Genomic DNA, 18,017 nt, shown 5'->3' with positions numbered 1-18,017 from the left:
GGCAGGAGGGGTGGAACCAAATGATCTTTAAGGTCCCTTCCAGCCCAAACCATTCTATGATTCTATGATATGATTCTGTAACACAGCTTTTTCCATCCCACACTATTACTGAATAGCTGTTGTGCTCCACTGATGAACAAAGCAAGACACACATGTTCTTTTAACTTTATTTGCCAGTTTTCAAAGAGATGAAGGTTTTTCCTCATATACTAAATGAGTCAGTATGGGTCATAGGTCAGTTCTCCCACAAAGCAGAAGTACAGAAAGATAATTCCATTGCCAAAATAGGCCTACATATATATATAGAAAGGTCATTAATAAATAGCCAACAAAAGCCTGTTTGGCAAAAGTATGGTAAGCCTCACCTTCAGCCTGCAAGTATGATGTGAAGGTTGGCTTCTACCCTTCCTGAAACCACTGGTGGCCTCTCTCCTAGAGGTTAGCCACTTTTAGGAATACTAGGAAATGATCCTAAAACCTCAGCTGAAAAAAATCCCTCAGCAAAGCCAGCTGTAGTACCACAAGCAATATGCATATTACCCTAAGAAGTACTGAAGACCTACTAGGTACTATGAGTGATATCTCGACTTAGGATACCACACACAACATGGAATATATTTGCTTGTCATTGTATTTGAAACCAGAGAAAAGTTTCACAATTCTGTTACACTTATGTTCTCCTGCCATGTTTGCATACCTCTGTAATAAATTCCTTCACATGTTTATTATTCAAGTAGGCCTGGAGCAGGCTACCTCTTTGCTATCATAACACAGCAACCACCTAGTATGCTAGAGCCAAAATGACACAAAATCACTGATGAAAACACACAGAAACAGAATATACATAAACTCACCCTCATAGAGGTTTCTCCACCGTGGGGCTGTTGCAGCCTGAAGACTTGAGCAACCATGTGTTCTGTGGAGGGGTGCAACAGGATACGTCGGGAAGCCAGTCCCACCATTACATATCTGCCCATTGGAGACAGGCTCACAGAAATGGCATTAGGGCCTATGAAGAGAAGAGGAGTTATTTCTCTCACAGGTTGACATCCCTCCCCATGCCTCATCCTCACAGCTTCTTCATTCCCTTCCAGCATTCACATAATGTATGGCATACTAAGCTCATCCTTATAAGGGGTAGAGAAGAATGAGGCGACCTGCATAAGAACAAATTTTGCGAGACATGTCCTTGCAGCAAGTGTTCTCCCACTAAGACAATGAAGTTCTTTAAGGAATAAAAAACTATTTCTTAGCAGCTCCCCCCTACCAGCACCTTCCATGTCCAGACCATACCACAAGCTTCTCCCCAGCAGTACTATATTTGTGGCTGGTTGGAAGGTCAATAAAATATTTCCTGTTACTACAATCACTGATGTTCAGACTATTCCGTTTCATAGAATCATAGAATTGTTAAGGTTGGAAAAGACCCTTAAGATCATTGAGTCCAACTATCAACCTATCACTGCCAAGTCCACCACTAAACCACATCCTCAAGCACCACATCTACCCATCTTTTAAATACCTCCAGGGATGGAGACTCAACCGCTTCCCTGGGCAGCCTGTTCCAATGCCTGACTACCCTTTCGGTGAAGAAGTTTTTCCTAATATCCAACCTAAACCTCCCCTGGCGCAGCTTGAGGCCGTTTCCTCTCGTCCTAGCGCTTGTTACTAGGGAGAAGAGACCGACCCCCACCTCGCTACAACCTCCTTTCAGGTAGCTGTAGAGAGTGATAAGGTCTCCCCTCAGCCTCCTCTTCTCCAGGCTAAACAACCCCAGCTCCCTCAGCCGCTCCTCAAAAGACTTGGGCTCTAGACCCTTCACCAACTTCGTTGCCCTTCTCTGGACACGCTCCAGCACCTCAATGTCCTTCTTGTAGTGAGGGGCCCAAAACTGAACACAACACTCGAGGTGCGGCCTCACCAGTGCCCAGTACAGGGGCACTATCACCTCCCTGGTCCTGCTCGCCACGCTTTTCCTGATACAAGCCAGGATGCCATTGGCCCTCTTGGCCACCTGAGCACACTGCTGGCTCGTGTTCAGGCGGCTGTCAACCAACACCCCCAGGTCTTTTTCAGCCAGGCAGCTCTCCAGCCACTCCTCCCCAAGCCTGTAGCGTTGCATGGGGTTGTTGTGACCCAAGTGCAGGACTTGGCACTTAGCCTTGTTGAACCTCATACAGTTGGCCTCGGCCCAATGATCCAGCCTGTCCAGGTCCCTCTGCAGGGCCTTCCTACCCTCCAGCAGATCAACACTTCCACCCAACTTGGTGTCATCTGCAAACTTACTGAGGGTGCACTCAATCCCCTCATCCAGATCATCAATGAAGATATTGAACAGGACCGGCCCCAGTACTGAGCCCTGGGGAACACCACTCGTGACCGGCTGCCAACTGGATTTGACTCCATTCACCACCGCTCTCTGGGCTCGGCCGTCCAGCCAGTTTTTAACCCAGCGCAGAGTGCACCCATCCAAGCCGTGAGCAGCCAGCTTCTCCAGGAGAATGCTGTGGGAGACAGTGCCAAAGGCCTTACTAAAGTCCAAGTAGACAACATCCACAGCCTTCCCCTCATCCACTAAGTGGGTCACCTTGTCATAGAAGGAGACGAGGTTAGTGAAGCAGGACCTCCCTTTCATAAACCCATGCTGGCTGAGCCTGATCCCCGGGTTGTCCCGCACGTGCCGTGTAATGGCACTCAAGATGATCTGTTCCATGACCTTCCCCGGCACCGAGGTCAGGCTGACAGGCCTGTAGTTCCCCGGATCCTCCTTCTGACCCTTCCTGTAGAGGGGCGTCACATTTGCTAACTTCCAGTCATCTGGGACCTCCCTGGTTGAACAGGACTGCTGATAAATGATGGAAAGTGGCTTGGCAAGCTCCTCTGCCAGCTCCCTCAGTATCCTTGGGTGGATCCCATCTGGTCCCATAGACTTGTGAGCATCCAGGTGGAGGAGCAGGTCAGTGACTGCCACCTCTTCGACAACTGGGGCTTCATTCTGCATCCTATCTCCATCTCCCAGCTCAGGGGCCTGAAAACCCTGAGGATGACCAGTCTGACTATTAAAGACTGAGGCAAAGAAGGCATTAAGTACCTCAGCCTTCTCCTCATCCTTCGTGCCAATGTTTCCCTCCACATCCAACAAAGGAGGGAGATTCTCCCTGGCCCTCCTTTTGTCCCTGTTTTTATTATCTTCAATGGCGGTGGCCAGTTTAAGTTCTAGCTGGGCCTTCGCCTTTCTAATCTTCTCCCTGCATAACCTCACAACATCCTTGTAGCCCTCCTGAGTTGCCTGCCCGTTCTTCAAAAGGTGGTAAGCTCTCCTTTTTTTCCTGAGTTCCAGCCAAAGCTCTCTGCTCAGCCAGGCCGGTCTTCTCCCCCGCCTGCTCAACTTGCGGCACATGGGGACGGCCTGCTCCTGCGCCTTTGAGACATCCTTCTTGAATAACATCCAGCCTTCCTGGACTCCTTTGCCCTTCAGGACTGCCTCCCAAGGGACTCTGTTAACCAGACTCCTAAACAATCCAAAGTCTGCCCTTCTAAAGTTCAGGGTAGCGGTTTTGCTGACCCCCTTCCTTACTTCTCCAAGAATCAAAAACTCTATCATTTCATGGTCACTGAGCCCAAGACAGCCTCCGACCACCACATCACCTACCAGACCCTCTCTGTTCGTAAACAGCAGGTCCAGCGGGGCGCCTCCCCTGGTTGGCTCGCTTACCAGCTGCATCAGGAAGCTATCTTCCACACACTCCAGGAACCTCCGAGACTGCTTTCTCTCTGCTGTGTTGTATTTCCAGCAGACATCTGGTAAGTTGAAGTCTCCCACAAGAACAAGGGCTAGAGATGGTGAGACTTCAGCTAACTGCTGGTAGAATACTTCGTCTGTTTCCTCATCCTGGTTGGGTGGTCTATAACAGACTCCCACCAGGATATCTGCCTTATTAATTAGCCTTCCCTCCGATCTTTACCCATAAGCACTCAACTTTATCATTACCTTCGTTGAGCTCTAGACAATCAAAACACTCTCTAACGTACAAGGCTACCCCACCACCTCTCCTTCCTTGCCTGTCCCTTCTAAAGAGCTTGTAGCCATCCATTGCAGCACTCCAGTTGTGTGAGTCATCCCACCATGTTTCCGTGATGGCGACCACATCATAGTTTTCCTGCCGCACAATGGCTTCCAGCTCCTCCTGTTTATTGCCCATGCTGCGTGCATTGGTGTAAATGCACTTCAGTTGGGCTATTGATCTCATCTCCAACACAGGCATGCCACCCCTAGGCTCATCCCTAGCAAGCCTGGTTTTATCCAGGCTTCTTTCTTGCTGAAGGCTGAGCTCTGAGGTAACTTCTCACACTCCCACCCACCCTGACTTCTCGCTGCATGCTTACCAAATCGCTTTGTGTAAAGCATCTCGCCCAAGTTGTGGGGTGCCAGGGAATACACAGCCAGTATTCCCTCATCAGGGAAGCCTCTTTGACTGCTGGGAATGAAGGCTGCCAGCAGCTGCCCATCGGCAGAGATATCGCAGCTAGCATCATTGTAAATCTTGCAGTTTTGAACAAGCACGTTCACAGAGGCTGCAAAGAAGAAAGGAACAGTTATTAAAGCACTCAGGTTCAATAGAGAATAAAGCAAGATTTAAACCTAATGTTCGAGACCGGACAGTACACACAAAAGACACTCAAGACATTTAGCTTCCTCCAAAAGTTTATGAAACGTTAATACCCTGATTAATGTAAAATTTGCTCCAGAACAGAGATAAGACACTGCAATGAGCATAGGGAATGAAATCTACTCACCTCCTGGAGCCTTCAGCCAAGAAATAGTGGCAATTGCACTTTATCAAACCCCTCCTTTGTTGAGCATAACACCATCCTTTGTAAAGGACAGCACAGTTGTTTAAACAAGTCCCAAATTGTGACTCTCTGACAAACTCCAGCAGTGGTATCATTGGAAACAGTACACCTTAGTTCACTTCCCCTTCTCTTGCTAAGCCCCTAGTTCTAGCTCCTCTTATCACCAGTAAACAGGAGATGAGAGAAAGATTCCTCCCTGCAGATAGAGACATTCATTTCTGACAGCTGATTTTTACACCAGTCTTGGATAAAGCAAGTGAGAAAGGGCAGAGACTTCTCCAGCCAGTCCTCCATTTAATTACTCCACTATTTGAGACACTCATGCGATCAGTGAAGTAACTGTTTAGCAGACAGGGTAGTGAGCAGCAATTCAGAAAATATGAGTTTTATTTTAATCTCTGCCAGTGCGTTGCTGGGTGACCTTGTACAAATCTTTTCCCCTCCGCGCCTTGCATACGCAGCCGATAAGCTCTTTGGGCTACTGAATCTTACTATGCGCTTGTGCCATTCCTAGTGCAATGAGGTTCTGCAAGGCCTTTTAGCGTTGTTATCACCAACAGTTCAATGGTGGCTTGATAAGGCAGGAGTTATGTTCATTCCCTCAGCCTAACCTAAATGTGGTCCAGTGTTTCACTAAAACTACTGCAATTATTCCAGGAAGTTTGGAGCTGAAACCGCATACACTATTTTGGGGATGGGGAATTTCAGATTCTAGTATTTTCAAACTCCAGGGGACAGAAATACAAAAAAATAGAAATAAAGCCCACATTTGCAATATAGGAGCTTTGCATGCTACAAGACTGAACACCCCATCTCACATGCTTGAAGCTACAGCATCATGTGGAGCACTATGTCGACTTCTACAGTCCAGGAATTCTCTTCTAAACCTTCAGACCATGCCCAGCCTAGAAGTGGCCTTGATTTGTTCAGCTAAAATTGCAGATGAGTTTATGAAGGCACTTCTTCGGCTAGATTCCTTATTAGTTTAATAAAAGAACAGTGCCAAGAATGCTTTGTGCATACTTCTGAAAGTCTGAACTTCCAAATCAAATTAAGGCTGTAACTCAATGCTTTAACAAACTGGTGCTGCTGCCAGAAGAAACAATCCCTGCCCTTTGTTTCCAACACTTCTGTGGAAAGAAAGCTACATCAGGGAACCGATATGGCTGAGAAATTACTGACTGTTGTCTAGGTCACTTTTTAGCCAGAACAGTTTCCCAACCTGGTATGCCATACAGCCACATAGACACTTGCAGCAGCAGAAAAAGAAGTCATCACAGGGAAGCAGACAGGATTGCTCCTTCTTCCAACATTACTGATTTAAAGTGCTGGATGAACCTCAACTTCAGTTCTTCTGGTCTCAAAGACATTTTTCCTGGAACTGCTTTCCTGCATGGTTGAGTATCAACTTCTACTGTTCCATTTAAGAAACTCCGATGAAAAAGAAGATGAGGATAAAAAGTGGACTACGTAATTACATTCTGTACCAAACCACCTACACCTATACTCTAAATTTATTCAACCATTTTTTTTTCAGTCTCAAAGCTGCTAAAAACAGTAATTTTCAGCCTAGTATAAACAGAAAGGTGCTGAACAGAAAAAAGGTAAATAATGGTAGTCACTGTCAGTGCTGTAATAACAGAACCTAAAATACACATGGCCCTTCAAAGAACAGACGGTCCAAAAGACGACAGAATTCCCAAGTGCTTAGTCTGAAGCTAGTTGAACAGAAAGACAACAGAATAGAGATTAAAGACTATACCACCTAATTTTAAAAAGGGTAGAATTAAAATTTGCCCTTTTTTTTTTTAATCTAGGTTTCACTCAAGTACTCATTATGTCATCACAAGAGAAGATGGGCATCACCACAAGAACTGCAGTATATCCTGTGAACTAGCTAAAGGATGCATGACAACAGGTTGCACTATTGTAATCCCCGTCAAACTGGGAGGATTCCAGTGACTCATTTCAAAATGAGTCCTGTTTATTAGCTTTATCAATGAGCTAGGCACACAGTGGAGCTGGTTGATGAATTCTGTTGATAAAGTTGGGTAATTTCATTAACAGAGCATGATCAGACCACACAGTGAACTGAAGTCTACAGAGACATAACAGAAGTAAAATGAAAGAATTTTAGAGTGTGTTAACATGTATAAATTTCTGCTTTACCTAGGAGCTTCTCAGTTGAAAACAAGAGAGAATCAACTTTGGTGATCATAGCAAAGACTGAGCCATCCACCTGGCGTAACAGTGAAAGAGATGGCAATCCTATACCGCACTAGGGAGCACACTTACAATAGAAATATCAGTGCTGAGACCACATGCAGGATTACTGGGCACAGTTTTGGTCAGCCATGTTCAAGGAAGTTTAAACCCTAAATGATATCAAGTCCAGCAAAGAGCTAGGAAGATGACTGGGGAAAATGAAACATGTATTTTACGTTTAAAAGGAGAGAAAAAAAAAAAAAAAGATTGTGAGGAAATGGGATTGTATTTACAAAAAATACCAGAAAGTAAGTGCCAGAAAAACATCAGTTCTCTTCACAAATAATGTTGACAGGTGAGTAAGTGGGTAAAAGCAGCCATTAAGTTTGGAAATTAGAAGATTTCTACCAGAATAGCTTGATTCTAGAACAGTCTTTCAACAGAAGTGAAAGGGGCAAAGAATTTAACCAATTTTAAGACAGAGTAAGAGGAACTAGTGCTTGCCTAAGACAGCAGGGAGCTAGACTCAGTGGCTAAGAGGGTCCTTTCTCACCAATTCCTTTGTAGTTGTACTCTAATCAGCAGTGATCTAAAAAATTGAAAGAAAAAAAAAAGGGGGGGGGGGAACTTACTGGACAGGTGAATATTGGGACTCTCCCAGCCAAACCTGAGTTAACTACTTAAAAGAGAGCCAAGCGAGGTGGCCAGCAACAGAGCAAAACTACACATTACACAGGGAGAGCATTTGCCAGAGGTACAACTATAAAACACGCCCCCATCACCACCCCTGCAAAAAACTTTGATTATTAGAAGAGAAAATATAGTCCAGTCCCTTTCTTTGGGGTCTAAGAACTGTTCTCATCCTACTCTGCTAGATATTCAAGTTTTTGTCCTGCATCTCTGAGCTCAGGATGCAGTTCCCATGAGGTAGCCATGGTTTCTCTACAACGTTAACTACTGTCATTTGATAGTCAATATTGGAAGTAGTGAGACTGTATACTTGCTTCATCAGACCAAAGGTACGGGTGCCATTTATCCCAGGGACCCTTCTGTAGTCACAAACTCCTGGTGCTTTTCAAAGAAGTGCAAGAAGTTTTAGAGGGTACAGATACTGATTTCTCTGGGCACAGGCGATGTTTCTTCCTTGTTCCTATAACTACTGAAAATCATCATCCATAGAATCCATGTCTCTTCTCAGCTTGTAAAGTTTGGGGTTTTTTTAATCTAATACAACCTTGGACATTCATAAGAAAAGAATCCCACATCTTTATTTTTGTAAGGTAAGAAATGCTTGTATTTCTTCTGTGCCATTTACAGATTCAGGGACATTGCCATGTCTTGTGCATATCCTCACAGTTCCACGGCTATTTGTTTCCTTTCCAGGTCTCTAATCCTTTTCCTCATCTAGCATTTACTATATGTCTTTTTAAAACAATGCTGGGTTTGGATCACCAGTCACCAAGTCTATTTATCATATAGCACATGTTCACTCATTTTCTATCTACACCGTTTTTCCTTTTTTTTTTTTCCCACCCGCCCCTCCTTCAGCACAGCACAGAGGTTTGTGGTGAGCAGTCCACAATGATGGCCAACATGACTGCGTGTCTTGTTCTTTCTAAAGTTTGTTGCATATGGTGAATGCCTCTTAGTAAAACAGATTGTGAGCTCCCCTGCCAGAAATGAACTATCTTTCCCCCTTGATGTGTGCCTGGAACATATAACATCACAGATGCGAGCTGCGCTGAACAACAAAGAGTGCCCTTTATTTCAGTCTTTCGAGATCTGATTCACGCTGGCATTATGGTTCTTTGCTCTTCCCTCATTTACAAAGGATGAGGGACTCAGGTAGCACTTACACCTAGAACCAAGGGAGCCTACTGTGCCAGCAGAAAAAGTCTAAATGTGAGAGGTGGAGATCTCAACAAGGTTTCATTTTAAGGAACAGCATCTAAGAGATTTCCAAGACAAGGGGGGGATGAAGATACCCATGCATTTGACAAAGCCACAGGCTATTTGATTTCTTTGAGCCTGAGGCCTGATCTATGAAAATGAAGCCAATACAGAAGATTTTAAGGAAAAAAGAAATGCTATTTTTGGAAAACCATTTACAACAAGGCTGCCCTTTCATTTCTTGTTTTCTTTTGTTGTTAATGCAGCCACCGAGCTGACAGAACAGATCAAAGGAAACATCAGAGAACAAATTAATCAGGCTGTTGTGCCAACTTGGAGTGCTTACACCTACAGCATAATTACGCTTGAAGCTGGGGAAGGCCTGGAACGCCGGCAGCAACAGCACTCTTTGCCAAAGGAAAACAGTGCTGGGTACACCATCCACTCCTAGTCACCCTTAAGGATGACACTTTCTTAACAGCTGCTCCTATTTATATGTTGTTTAGCATGCTTTTTTTTTTTTTCCTTTTCTTCTTTTAAGTTCTTCTGCATCCCACTGTGGATCTGTAAGTATCAAATAACCCTCCTCAAGTCCCAGCCAGTGTTAGAACAGGACAAATTCCTGTCGCGTGACTAAATGTGAAAGAACTAGACCAGTTCAGCCACAATGGCTAGAAAATGAAATAACAAGCAGAGACTAGCGTGAGAGAAACTATATTCAACAGATTTAAACAAGAGACAAAACCTTCAAACATTTTATCTGTGGAAAGGCTATATTCTACACTGTTCACCGATTCAATACTTACCTGTTAGCTGTGGGAAATTTTAAGGATCTGCAACACTTACTAGAAGAACATTAAATAAATGCCAGAGATAGCATTGTCTCTGCTGCCAAATAAATTCCCCACCCCAAAGCTGATACAACTGACAATTACAGTTTAAGACCGTGTCATGTTCATTTCAGAGTTATTAAAAACAAAACTGGCAAAAGGAGAGAAGAAATCTGAAGCCACCTTTTTCCATTTTGCAATTAATAGAGAAAAACAGGGCAGAGACTAAAATCCCACAAGTCCCTGCAAAGCCATTTCCCCAAGCCCGTCAGAGTCCTCTTTCGTGCTCTTGCTGGACAGAGCGTTAGCGAGGTCGCTGCGGTGGAGCAGAGTCCTGAGCCCAGGGCTCCGAAGGGTGCTGGGGCCCAGCTGCTGAGATCACAGGACTGTGCTCATCACGCTGCTGTCACTTGCTCAGATGCATCCGCTTCAGTGGAAAACATCCTACTTCCAAACTATCTTTTCTTTGTTTAATTTTAACAGGAAGAAGAGCTGCTCGGAGATGGAGGTTGGCCACAGAGTAATTTCTTTGATGGAGAGTGGAGCTGGCAGGCAGTCCCAAACTTCAGCTGCATCATTTCATCTGCCTGAACTCCTAAACCACTTGTGGCTCAAGTCAGTCCCAGGAAGTGCAATAGCCCCCTCTGTGTAAGCAGACTCTCTCACATGACCACCTCTGATTTATAGGAAATGATGGAAAAAAAAGAGCTATTGAGGTCACATGCTTTACTGGGAAAATAGTTTATTTCCAAGATCATGAAGAGTCAGAAAAAACTCCTCCAACCCACCACTCCAGCGTTACACATGCAGCTTCACAATATCTCTACAAATTTGTGCACCTTGGCGAACTTGCAGCTTGCCTTTGTTCTGTGCCTAGTCAAGCTTGGCAAATATCTGTTGTAGGATGAGCACAGCTGCTACATCTTCATATATCCCTACTAGACCTTAGCAGAGGGAGATAGGGCTAACAACCCAGAAATGCCAGTTTGGCTCAGCATGTAAAAAGGAAGCAGCAGAGTTAAAACTGAATATTTCCAAATGGTAATAAAGATGGAAAAGCCAAGTACTATGAAGCACAAAGTGGGGAGTCAGAAGGGCTGGGCATGGGCTTGTAGCAGTAAACCTGCCTGCAAGAAGGGCCCAATGACAACAAAAACCATAGCCCAATTTCCAGCTAATTGGAAGCGATTTCAGAATGGAAGTGTCCTGGTAGGGGAGAGGGAGAAGATTGAAATATTGATGTCTTGAGGAGCAGATGGTTCTTATTTTCTATGGGATTCCATAAATTATAAACAAACATCTTATGCTTTTTTTTTTTTTTTTAAATCAGCAGCCTTCTCAGCAGCCAGATGAGGCCAAAAAAAAAAAAAAAAAAAAAAAAAAAAGGCTATTAGCAGCTGTAACACTCTTCAAATACTTTACAAGCTTGCAGAGAAGTCCCAAAGCATTTACGTCAGCCGCAAGATGCTTTCCCCTTCTGACTTCATCTTTATTCTGTTCCAGAGTCTGGCTGGACCACGGAAGTATTGCCACCGCGTGGCAAAACTTTGCCTCGAGCACTGATCCTCAGCCTACAACTTTACATTAGTACTTCAAAGTTTGGCGTTTAACAAGACACGTCAAAGCACTGGCACATGAGTTCAACACAGTATTCTACTTTCAAGATGACACTGTGTGCTCCTTCCCAAGAGACAGAATGGTTCTCCAGGACAAAATATAAAACCTTCCCCCTTTACAATGTTGCGGGCTACCATCTAGAAGCAGGGCTCTTACTTTCCACCAGGCTATAAACATCACACCACAATATTCTATACAGTGTGAAGGAAGATGAGACAGAAACGCTGGATACTTTATCTCTAGCAACGACACAGTAAGGAAGTTTTTGTAATGGGATGGGTTACTGGTGGCTTTCCCCCAGCTCCTCTGATTTCCCAGGGACTGGGAGGTAAATGGCTCCATACAGGCTGCCCAGAGAAGTTGTGGATGCCTCATCATTGGAAGCGTTAAAGGTCAGATTGGACAGAGCTTTGAGCAACCTGATCTACTGAAAGACGTCCCTGTGCACGGCAGGGCGGGTAGACTAGATGACCTTTAAAGATCCCTTCCAATCCAAACCATTCTGTGATTCTATGATTTCAATTCCCCACATCTCTACTGCTATGGCGTCACTACATGTGCTCCTTTTGTGGGTTCTTTAAGCAACAGGACAGTATCCCACAGAGACCTCTCTTGTCAGATATGTAATTTCTAGAATTGCAGAACAGACAGGTCTAGGACTGGGAGAAACTTTTTCTTAATTTGTTTTGGTGGCTACCTGTGAAAGCAGAAGTCTTTCCAAAAACAGAATCCCTGTTATCCCTAAAAAGAAGTCACTCCCTTAAAGCAGGATCCAATCAGTTTTTGCTGAGAAGTCAAGCAATGAATTTCACCTATGCACAGAGATGGCCTAAGCTAAAAATCACCGTACAAAGAATGAGTATCTACCTCCTATCTTCAATCCAGGCTGCCACAAATATTTCTGCAGCTGTACAGCAAGCTATATCAGGATACTATTCTGGGTTAAAAATAGACTTTCTAGTCAAGGTAGTTTTAGTCCTGAAAAAGTCATTCCTTGATCAGCTGACCACAAGCATCAAATATTCTTGTGTCTGCATAAGGAAGTCTCTTCCAGTGTGAGAGCTAGCTTATGCCATAGAACATATGTAAAACTATGGTCTAATTTTCACAAAGGAAAGGAGAGAATAAATAAATAAATAATTCAGAAATATTGCTCATATTCTTGACCCAGAAGCAGCTTTAACCTGAGATATGGGACGAACCACTGCTTTTGCAAATGGCTAGAAGCTATATCTACTTCCCCTGGCTTGCAACACTGTGGTAAGCAACAGACCAGGACCCCGATTCCCAGAATGTATTGCAGCACTTTAACCCACACTAATGTCAGTAAGTTTGAGAATTCAGGCCCAATTTATTAGTAGGTTCTAATGTAAAGGTATAAAGACAATATCCCTCTAGAAACTTGTCAGTCAAAGAATGAGGAGATTGGATACAGAATTCTTCTAAGAGGATTGTATCTTCCCATGAGAATGCTCACAAAAAAAGCCCCATTTATGCATAGATTTGCTGATAGCAAGAATACACAAGCTAGACAGAGCAGGAACAGCCTGCATGCTTTTAGTCAACTTTCTCAAAAGGCTAAGCATTTTACAGTTCCCAATGCAACAAGACAATCACATATCCAAGGCCTGCAACATACAGCTACCTTTGGAAGATCCTAGAGCTTATGGTAGTTCTGGTTGGTATAGACTTAAAAGAAAGTACTGGTGACCTTTCCAGCTTACCATTGCTGATTTCAGGCAGATCAAATTTAGTGAAGTCCCACCACTGGAGCCGGTAGGTGGTGTTGGCAATGTTGCTGGCCACAGCTGACTGTCCATCCCCAATCACAGCACCTACAGAAAAGGGGGAAATAATTAGCAATTTGACCTCCAGAAGATTATCCAGAAAACAGCTGGGGAGACAAAACCATAGAAAACCTTTCAAAATCCTATACACAAAACTCCAGATTCTTAAAGAAACCTTATTTACAGAAATGGCAACACCTCCTAAATAAGCCACAGAGCACAGGAAATTAATAGCAAAGCACCTCCCTGCAACACATTCTGAAAGAAAAGTAAGTTGATGAGAGATAAGACTTGCCCAGACTCAAAAGGCAGAAATCCTAATCCAATTAATTTGGTGCAAATGCATTCTACTTATTGGTACTAGCGAAGCTGTATTTTCACAGACCCAAAATTTTCTAGTACAGCTATGAAGGCAGACCAGAATATATACTAAGGAGAAGTGCTGCCCTGGCAAATCACACACATTTGTGGGCATAATCCCTCCTACTACCGTAAACTCCACTTGGAAGACACAGGTTGCCTACAATATTTGCCACACAGTAATGACTGTAACAAAATATTAGCAAAGGAGGACCTGCAAGCTGGCCTTTTGCTGCTCTGGGTGGTCCAACCTACAGCAGGCAGAGGCTGCCCTGACTCCAGGCAAATGACATGACCCTTGCTAACCACCCAAGGACTTGGGCAACAGCCCAAAGCAGAAGGCTTAAGCAGAAGACTTCAGAAACTAGCACAAAGAACATAATTTTTCAGGCAGAAAGGAACTGCCACTGGTAACTCCAGTCAGCATACATTTGAGAAAGCTCAGAGGCATTACATGCAATTCCTAGGGAGACAAGTGGAGAGAAGAAATAGTTCTCCCATAATACTACTAGAGTCAAAAATCTCATGCTATTTGCAGCCTCTAAAGCCTTCATATACATGCAGCCCTTGTACTACACACACATGCTGGCACATAGAGAAACTCAAGGTAATATAATTTGATAAGGGAGAGCAAAACAAGATCATCCCCAAGCACAAATGAGGAAAACTACAGCCTCCAGAATCTACGCAGTCTGGATTTCAGCATCTCCACGCTGTCTCCAGTGGGAAGCGCACAGAAAAGTCAGTGGCTTTGCTCTCCCAGAAGGGCTGGCTCTGGACTCTGCTGCCACAGCAGCAATAGTGGAAGAGACAGCACTTTGACAACTCTGTATTCAGTACACAGCAGGCCAGCTGCCTGTGCAGAGAGCTAAAAGCTTGCTAACTGCTAGTAAATGAAAGTGGTGTGGAGGAAGATGAGGAGACTAGGGTGGCTGGATTTTTACTTTTCTTATCAAATCCCAGCAGAACACTCAGGCTTGTAAAAAAAAAAAAAAAAAAAAGGCCTGAAAACAAACAAATAAACAAACACACACACACAGGCTAACAGGGTTTATGTTTTCTCTGCAAAGTAAAGAACAAAGTGGGGCAGGGCAAAGTAGGGAAGCAAATTCTAGACTGGTGCCAAGAAGGCTGCTGCTAGTCCTCTTTTCATCGATAAGCTGTCTCGAGTCCTGATTTTTGGTTCTGGAGAAAGCTCAGAAATACGCCAAGAGCAAGACTTCTTAGCAGCCAGCTTTACACTGTGTATTCAGCTGTGCCAGGCCTCCAGCAACTGACAAACCTCCACCGTGCACCTCCTCAGTCTCTGTATCTGCCTCTGTCAAGACGCACACATATCACTTGGAGAGCAGAATTAAGAACATTTCCATTGTTCTTACATACGCTCAAGGCCTTGTTCTCCATATCCCCCAAAACAAAGGGCTCTTCTGAAGAAAAGACATGCACTGGAGAAAGCAGGTTCAACGCGTTAACGAAATTACATTTTGCAACCAGAAGTGGAAGGACAATTAAATTTTATGTTGCTTCATCTTTAAAAGTCTCCTCATTGCAAGCCTGAGTTTGGTAAAGGGCAGCTCTTCTGCTGTCTTGCCTCCAGCCACCAGGTGGAGAACAGAAAACTAGTTTCTTTAGAAATTTCAAGCAGTGGGACTTGCTGCAGAGAAACAGTAACTAACATCACCAACTAGGTAGCAACTGCTTTACAGGGCTGAGTCAGACAAGGAAACACTCTGCGAAGACAGGCAACAGAAGTACTACTCAAGGCACATAATTCCAGAATACTGGTCTTATTACAGATGAACATTACAAAGTCATCACCTGTTTTGCAATGAGAACAACCTTTGTAGGCATCACAAGTAATATATAAACTGGAGAATAACATACCCTAGGAGAGTAATCGTGCATTCCCTCTCCATCACAGAAGCCTAGCAACACCACTATCTGCTCCACAAACAGCAAGTTCATCTGGCTCATACAACTGTTGCACCTCCTGCTACAAGTACCATAAAAAAGCTGTTGGCGAATGTTTTTGAATTTTTTTTTCTGTAAAGATTCTGGTCTTCTCATCTCTTTCCCTGGAACCTTCAGGTTAGTTATGATTTTCATTTAAATCTCGCATCCCCTTCACCTCTAAAGGCAGTCACATCCTACACAGAAAAACTAACAACAGAAAAAAGCAGTACCTCCCCATCTACAGGACAGCCCTGCACAAATTTCAGAGCCAGTAAAAGCTATCAACTAATGGTAGTGCTTCAGGTAACAGCTACCTTTATCAAAAAGATTACGACGCAGAGAACGAGGTTCATAGAGTGAAAGGTGCATGTTCAGAAGGATCTGGTCCATTTCTCAAAGGCTCCAAACCAGTGTGCCTAACACTAATGGCAAATCCAGTATCTACATGTTTTTATTAAGTAATTACCTCTACTTATACTAATTATGTAATTGAGAAGTGTAATTATTAAATTATATCTAGCTACATATAACAAAGTGGAATAACATTTGTATCACAAGTCCTGCCAGAAGCCTCCCACATGCACGCATGCACTGTCCTACAGTTAAATAAGATTAAAAGCATGCAAACATTTGAGACGTTCAATTTAGGGAGGAAAGTACCCCCCAATACACAACTATGCTATCCTAACCTTTGTTGTTCGCTTTTTCCATTGGTTGATAGGGAAGATTTGAGACCGTGGGCGGAAAACTTAAAGTTAAAATCCTCACTACAGAGCTTTTGTTCACCATGCAGCGTGAGAACCCATTCTCAGCTGGCTTTGCCCGGTCAGGGTTTCAGCCTGGGTGAGTGCAGAAGAAGGTGCTGTTGCCTCTTAAGTTCTAGTGTAACCTGGAGGCAAACAACGCACTTCAGCTTCTTAAATGTGGGCAGCAGCAGATCAGCTCTTACAAGCAGCAGTTCTCACCAAGTGCTTGACAGTCTGTCCTGATTCCTGGGTCTTCCACTGTTTGATGGGATCACAAGTGACTGCAGTGGGTGCCCGAGGGTCTCAGGCTTGCCATCCCCACGAACAGAACGACCTTTTACTGCAGAGATGATGTAGATTTCAAAATGCTGAAATCCAAAGCGAAGGCCAATTGAAATGCAGTGAACGTAGGTTTGATTGGCAGCTTTCCTGCGTCTGTCTATCACTGCGTAATAAACACTGGGTGATGGCAGAAATGAAGATAAATGCTTTCAGCAGCCCCCCCTTCTCCCCCCCCCCCCCGATCTCCATCCACCCCCACTCAGCACATGACAAGAGAGTTTAAAAGAGTGGGGGGGGAATGTCTTAACAAAGACTTAAAAAGAAATCCTCAAATCTTTTCTTATAGGCCACCTACACGTGACAGATATTTATCCGTCAGTCTCAATCCCCTCAGAGGGTCCAACTCATCTTGGCATGTGGAGAAATGAACCTTTGCCAGTCAGCTATTGCTCATTTATGAATCAAGCCATGCAAGCCAATGCCTGAGTTTAGACTGTAAGGAAAAAAAAGCAATGCAAAACCACTTTCCATGGGACTCGAGCACTCCTTCAGTGGAGAGCAGGATACTTCCAGACTACTACTATCAGACTCTCAGAGGAAGAGCTAATACTCTAGAGCTACACAGGCTTTGCGGTACAAGTTTCGAGAACGTGGAACATCTACGTATTATGGGAATTTCTTTCCCATGTATTTAACAGAAACCAGAGCTCAATTTTTTTTTCTAGACTAGATCCTTAAGTTTTTAGTGTCTGGCAGGTGCCCTCATAGTAAGAGAAAAAATTATTAAGATGCTTACAGATAAGCTTGAGGAAGCTGGAGAAGTCCCTGAGCTAATTTGTGACTCAATGTGAGACAGTGATTAGGCCCTGGTATAAAATTCCCCCTAGATTAGTACTTGCATCTTTAAGCTTAAGTACCTTTGAAAAGTAATTACCTCTTTATGAGCCCATTTGTAACTGTAGATAATGATACTGAGGTTATCCTACACTTGCAGAAAGGATCTATCACAGCTGACGAGTTTTACATTTACTGGCTCTATATTTACTATAATCCAGGTTCCAGGAAGCCCAAAACACAGGACAAATCTATTTGACAAACCAAGGATAAAGCTCTCTGCTGCAAGAATACACCAGATTCTCTCAACCAGTTCTGAAGCAATTTGAATTCAGCTGAAATGTGACTACTGGTCTCTGAAGCCTAGTGGAGATGTAACAGGTTCTTGTACATCTCCAATCCTAAAGTATTTTATGGGGCAGTCTGGTTTCAGGGACTACCTTTGATCACAGTACATATATTAAATCCTGAACATGAATTTGACAAGTCCCAGCAAATCTCTGTTCCAGGTTACCACAAAGACACTGCCTTTGAAGTGGCCGAGCTAACTATCTAAAATTGTGCTAATGCTGTAGGAAACAGTATGCATAGCAACCTGGTATTTTCAAGGATTCATTTTGCTTGTTTTTCAATGTACCAGCAAGCTGTAAATAGGAAGC

General features: G+C 43.8%; 1 protein-coding gene across 15 annotated transcripts in view; it reads right to left on the bottom strand.

The window, feature by feature from the left end:
• Positions 1-18,017, bottom strand: part of AMBRA1 (autophagy and beclin 1 regulator 1) — a 141,499-nt gene that overhangs the window by 44,057 nt on the left and 79,425 nt on the right. For all 15 annotated transcript variants that reach the window (XR_015701910.1, XM_087746171.1, XM_087746170.1 and 12 more), the window contains 3 exons: positions 13,121-13,231; positions 4,387-4,575; positions 855-1,009 (listed from right to left, as the gene is read on the bottom strand). Coding sequence is in view for 14 of the 15 variants with exons in the window: in XM_087746171.1 (XP_087602297.1) it covers positions 855-1,009; positions 4,387-4,575; positions 13,121-13,231 (455 nt within the window). In the remaining variant the exon portion in view is untranslated. The remainder of the gene's footprint in view (positions 1-854; positions 1,010-4,386; positions 4,576-13,120; positions 13,232-18,017) is intronic.

The sequence above is a fragment of the Nipponia nippon genome, unplaced genomic scaffold (genome assembly GCF_047370975.1).
Source record: "Nipponia nippon isolate SJK-2023a ecotype South Korea unplaced genomic scaffold, ASM4737097v1 scaffold_10, whole genome shotgun sequence".
NCBI classification, from domain to species: domain Eukaryota; kingdom Metazoa; phylum Chordata; class Aves; order Pelecaniformes; family Threskiornithidae; genus Nipponia; species Nipponia nippon.
Note: the sequence above shows the minus strand (reverse complement) of the source record. Positions and strands in the feature narration are given on the sequence as shown.